Source organism: Sciurus carolinensis, chromosome 3 (assembly GCF_902686445.1).
Source record: "Sciurus carolinensis chromosome 3, mSciCar1.2, whole genome shotgun sequence".
Lineage (NCBI taxonomy): Eukaryota > Metazoa > Chordata > Mammalia > Rodentia > Sciuridae > Sciurus > Sciurus carolinensis.
In genome coordinates this window covers 110,113,106-110,119,105 of record NC_062215.1, presented here as the reverse complement: position 1 = coordinate 110,119,105, position 6,000 = coordinate 110,113,106, and the positions used below count along the sequence as shown (strand labels likewise).

Sequence of the window (6,000 nt, the reverse complement as noted above, 5' to 3'; positions counted from 1 at the left end):
AGTGATGTAGTTTATACATTGTGAAGTTACTCTTTCCCCCTTTTTGTTTGATAAATGTTTTGGAAGAGAAATGTTAATATTATGTAAATATCCTATTCCCCTCAAATTTTCCCTTACTGCTTTTACCTTCCCTTGTTGCAAGTTTCTTTAGATCTTGTTCTTTGACTGTAGTAAGCCAATGATTATTTTATGGATTATTCATACATAAGCATTGCCTTAACTTTCAAGTAGAGATTATCTTTCAGAGCTATACTTATACTTTAGCAGCAACAATAGTAAATAAAATCTGGAAACAATATTTAACTTAAAAAGAAAATTTGAAAAGCTAATCCTTGAATTCAAGCATAAGACAATTTTCATTCTAGAATAGCAAAAGCTACAGTGGATTTGTTAATGTCTATAATATGAAAAGTAAGAATTTGTATAAGATGAACATAGACTAGTTGAGCTAATTTTGGTTTACTAGAACTAAAAAATACCTATTAAAATATGCAGGGGAAAAAAAAAAAAACCTATGACCATTATAAGATAGTGGTACTTTTCACATATGAAGAATAATTAGCTACCTAAGAGATCATATTAGCTAAATATATATATTTCTAGAATCAAAATAGTTGTGTGTGAATAATATTGAATATAATTGAACTACTGAGGAAAATGGCTGCATAGGCATATGTTTTTAAAGGATTAAGTCTCTTCTCACTTCAGTGAACAAAAAGAACCAATAGTAGAAGAGAAAATGGCACCTTTACGGAAACTAAAAAAGGCCCTCAACCATGTGCAATTAGCTACAATTCTACTCTTCCTAATTATCAGGCTAAGTTTTATTTCCTATGTAAACAGTATTATATTAATCAACTTTGTATATATTGCTTTATTTCTACAGACTAGATTCTCGATAGCAGAATTACAAAATTCATAATACTGTGTATTATGTAGACAGATCTATATAACATTAATAAATATTATAGATAACTTTTCAAGAAAAGTAATCCCCAAAGATGTGTGTGTCTGTGTGTCTCTCTGTGTGTATTTTACTGCTTATTTTGCCTTCTCAGTATTCCTTACTTTAGTCCTTGTAGTATTTTGTTTTCTGTTATTATAATAAAATGCCAGATGCTAGATATGTTATAATTAAAAGAAGTTTATTTAGTTCATAGTTTTAGAAACTAAACGTCTAAACAGCGTAGTGTTGGTTCTGGCAAGGGCCTCCTTGTCTTCATCGTATCATGACAGATAGTATCTTGGTGAGAACATGTACAAAAGTGAGAGATTTACATGTCAGGACAGGAATCCAGAGCAGGGAGGGGCCAGGCTCACTTATAACAACTGTCTCTTGAAAACTAACTAGCAGTCCCACAAGAACTACTTAAAAATAAGACAAGGTCAATGTTTAATTATTGAGTGAATCCATATAATATATAGATCATTTTTCCTATATCATGTTTTTTTTTTTTTTAATTTTTGAAACATGGCCTCCCTAAGTTGGGATCCTATTGCTTTAGCCTCCTGATTTACTGAAATGATAGGCATGCATCACTATGCCAGGCTATATTCTGGAGTTTTAATATCAACATCTACTCTTACAATAAAACCATGTAAGATTGTGTACACACTAGCTGAGTAAAGTAATAAACATGCTTAGAAGTGGTTTCTTCATTATAAATGGTTAACTAAGTCCATTTTGAAATCTCATTAAAATTTTTTTTTTTTTTTTTTTTTGGGTGCTGGGGATCGAACCCAGGGCCTTGTGCTTACAAGGCAAGCACTCTACCAACTGAGCTATCTCCCCAGCCCCTCATTAAAATTTGACTCCAATAAAAACTCTAAAAATGTATTTTCTTCTTCTTCTTCTTTTTTCTTTCTTTCTTTCTTTTTTTTTTTTTTTTTTTTGCTGGGAGGAGTAGAGACTTATATTGGAGACTTATATTGAACTTGTATTGGAGACTACCATGCCAGGTTCTTGGACACTTAAGACCAACAAGTATATTGCTATCTAGATTTAGAAGACAAGAATGTACTCCATTTAAACATGATATTTTCTTGATTTTTTTAAGATAATACAGGATTTATATTGTAATTGAATAGATGATAAGATGCTTTAAGAGTAAGAGTATAACATTGATTTTCCTAAGTTTGTGGCATCACACATTTGTGTAAAATTACTACATTTAAAGCACTATTAAATTTTTGGACATAAGAAAACTCTGAAAAATCTATTATAAGATGATTTAGTACACTAAAATTAAATTTATTTCCAGCCAGGTTCAGTGGCACTTGTTGTAGTCCCAGTTACTTGGGAAGTTGAGGTTGGAGGATCACTTGAGCCCACAAGTTGGAGACTAGCTGGAGTGAGAACCTGTGACACATAGACACACACAAGAAAAACAATTTAAACTTATTTTATTAATTGGCATTTACCATAGTTCATTTTCTATCACTATAACAGATTATCTGAGATTGGACGATTTATAAAGAAAAGAGATTTATTTATCTCACAGTTCTGAAGTCAGGGAAGTTCAAAATCAGAAGGGTTTAGCTAACTATGTAGAGTTGCTTCTCTTTATACTTCTCCAAAGAAATAGTCCATTCCCAAGGAATTAACAACTCACTCACTTCTGCCCAGTCCCACAAGAAAAGGCATCAATTCCTCTTAAGAACATAATCACCTCTTGCAGACCCAACTTCCCAACACTCCCACACTGTGAAATTTAGCCTCAACATGAGCATTTTTAAGACATTGAAGCATTTTTTTCATATTTTATGTAGCATATATATTTATAAATTTATGGTTTAAAAAGCAAAAGGGTTTAAATAGGTTTCATTCTTTTGAATAATTTTGAGAATTATCTGAGAATTATAATACTGAGAATCAGTATTTTTCCCCCTCTCATAGATATGGATTCTGGAGAACGATTGCCATCCTCAACAGCTTCCTCTACTACACCAACTTCATCTCCTACACCTTCTGTGGCTTCAGCAGTTTCAAAAGGCGGCCTTTCCACTGGAGCTGCTTCACTAAGCTCTACAATCAACCCATGTGGTAAATACCCTTTATTAATTCAATTTTGACTGCCATCATTTTGATGATTTGCATTCATCATATTTGAGATCTAAATAAAATGTTCTCATGACTTCCATTGACGTGTTGAATAATGGCTTGGTTAAACATCCAGTCTTTTTGCTTTTTCTGGATTTTTCACTGGGATATCCCTGGTTATTCCATGCTTTTCCTGCTCACTAGAAAGTCTCTTTGAGGGTTTAATCTTAATATTGTAACTCATTTTACCATTTAAATTAAGGAATTAGTAAGTATAAAGTCTTTTTTAAAATAATAGACAATGAGGGAGTGAAGAAATACAACGTGGTCTTTGTGATAAGATTTGGTACCAGTGCTATGGATTCTTTGCCCTAAACTTGTTGCTAGTATTTGAAATCATGTTCACATACTCCAGCTACCCCAGCTCATAGATGTATACTACACTAAGGCAGATTATTTATTTAATGGGAAATTAAATTAAAACAAACTTTTAAATTAAAACGTGAACAAACAGCAACAACAAAACCCTAATGATTAACTCATTCATTCATTAGTAGGAAGCATTTTAACCTTACATTTTTTTATCTTATAGATTATTTCATGATTATAAACAGTTAAACTAAATAACATCTTAATTTTTTCAAAATAAAATTTGTGATTTTACAAAAGTGAAATGCAAAAACAATGGAATATTTGCTTAAAATATCCTAGCAAATTATCAACTCTATTTTTTCAGTTTCAGTAAATGAGTATAAGCTCACTTTTAGGGGGAGGATGTTACTGCAAATGTAGTCTTGAGAATAGCAATTAAAGAGTGATAAAGGCCTGCATTCTTGGCATATTCAGCAATAACATGCAGAGACTCTAAGGACCCTGGAAATTTGCCTCTTACAAAACACTTTTAGTTTTATTACAGTAACTTGGATTTTAAAAAATACTTAACACTGCAGTAAAGATCAGTTAAAGGCTAGGTAGGCATGGTGGTGCATGCCTATAATCCCAGTAATTTAGGAGGCTGAGTCTGGAGGATTGCATGTTTGAGGCCAGCCTTAGCAACTCAGTGAGTTGCTATCTCAGAATAAAAATTTGAAAGGCTGAAGATGTAGCTCAGTGGTAAAGCACCCTGGGTTTAATCCCCAGTATCAAAAAAATAAAATAAAATAAAGACTATCTGCATATATGGGTTTTATTGGTCTTATTAGAAGAGTAATATTTCTTTTCTATTAGGAATACACACACACGCACACACACACACATATTTTTAATAAATTGCCTACTCTTAAAAATGAATTGGGGACAGCTTTTACTATGTGTATAGCACAATCAACAAAAAATAGTTAACTAAAAAAATGTCAAAAGGTAGACACTAAGAAATAAAGAAGATGTCAGCTGTAGAAAACCACAAATATTGAACAAAAAACTTAACTAGTTATCAGCTAAGCTTAAAAAGAAAATACCTTACCCTGGTGCTATTTAAGTATATTAGTTTCTCAGTAAAAACACTGTTTTCTGGTCCTTAGTGACATGCAAAATTTGCCACTGGAACCTTTGTTTAAGAACTCAAATGATGCACACTATGCCACGTTCTAGGTTCACAGATATTCAGATACTTTTCCACATACTGTTTCTGGGTGAAAGCTGAGAATGAAATATAAGCATAATTTCATAGATAAACTTTGCATAGTGAATTTGTTTGAGATTTGTGATTATTCAACTTAATACAAAGATAGAATTTTGAGAAATTTAAATAATAGTCAAGCTATGCCATAGACCAGTGCTTTTCAATCCATCTTTGAAGGTAGATCTCTTCAAACAAAAGCTTATGTAAATATAAAATATATAAAACAGATAAACTATTTAAAACCGCTCTAGTTAAAGCTGGAATAGGTCTGTTTTTCTTTTAAAAATTAAAGGGAGTGCTTTACTTAAGAATCTTAATTGTAGGCCTCTACAAACATGTGCCAAATCATGGTATATCAAGGAAATGACAAGTTGATCAGTAAGGCCTCAATTTTGGCTATGTGTTATTTATGACAGTGATTAACTATGGGTAGGAAAGCATGGCAGGGAAACACACCAACCCCATAGGTAAGCAGTCCTGAAGTGGGAGATGTCATCACAGTCCTAGGTTCCTTCTAATTATATATTTGGTCTTCTAAAGTATGAGACTTTTATGCTTACATATGTATCTCAGAGCTGCAAGAGGGCTGATCCATCAGGAAGCAAGTGGGTATGGGATGGGCAAAAGTTGCATGCCAACTGACTTTGTCTCCTTTTAAGTTTTCCCAGAAGCCCCACCTAGAGATTTCTACTTACATCCCTTTCATCAGAACTGTGTGAGTGATAATGTCAGCTTCGAGGAAGGACAGGAGGAATAGGTTTTAGCTGAGCATATTTTCATCCTGAATAAAACAGGTGTGTTAAGGAAAAAGGAAAGAGTAGATTGGTAATATGTGCCACTAAGGGCTAAGTATGCCAGAGGACAGGAAGGCAGGTAAGCCTACGAGTAGGCCAAGATCAGATCATTTAGAATTTATGTGGTATGCTTAGGAATTGATGCAGAATAATGCAGTGATTAAAAGCAAAGACTTGGCTCTCTAAAGTCCCTGAAATTGAATCTTGGCTTGTCCACTTAAAAACTATGTGAATTTGGGTAAATTACCCTTTTCTGAGATTCATAATATAGGTACAACACCACCTACTTTACAACATAATGAGATTAAATGAGATAAGTTCTGATGTGTAGTAGGTGTTTGGTAAATTGTAACCATTATTTTTACATGTTTTATTCAAAAGGAATGGATTTATATGGTCACACTGCTTTGAAAATAATAGCTCTGAAGAATGTGGAGTATCAGTTTGCAATGGGAATAGAACCAAAGGCAAAGACAACCTTATACTTAAACTTAAGATATAAGTATTTAAATATAAATATACTTATATGCTTATATCTAAAATAT

At 32.7% G+C, this 6,000-nt stretch overlaps 1 protein-coding gene across 1 annotated transcript in view; it reads left to right on the top strand.

Annotated features, from left to right (window-relative positions):
• The first annotated feature begins 2,896 nt into the window (after nucleotides 1–2,896).
• Baz2b (bromodomain adjacent to zinc finger domain 2B) overlaps nucleotides 2,897–6,000 on the top strand; it is a 159,975-nt gene continuing 156,871 nt past the window's right edge. The window contains 1 exon segment of the mRNA XM_047546021.1: nucleotides 2,897–3,043. Within this exon segment, the coding sequence (XP_047401977.1) occupies nucleotides 2,899–3,043 (145 nt within the window). The 5' untranslated portion in view covers nucleotides 2,897–2,898.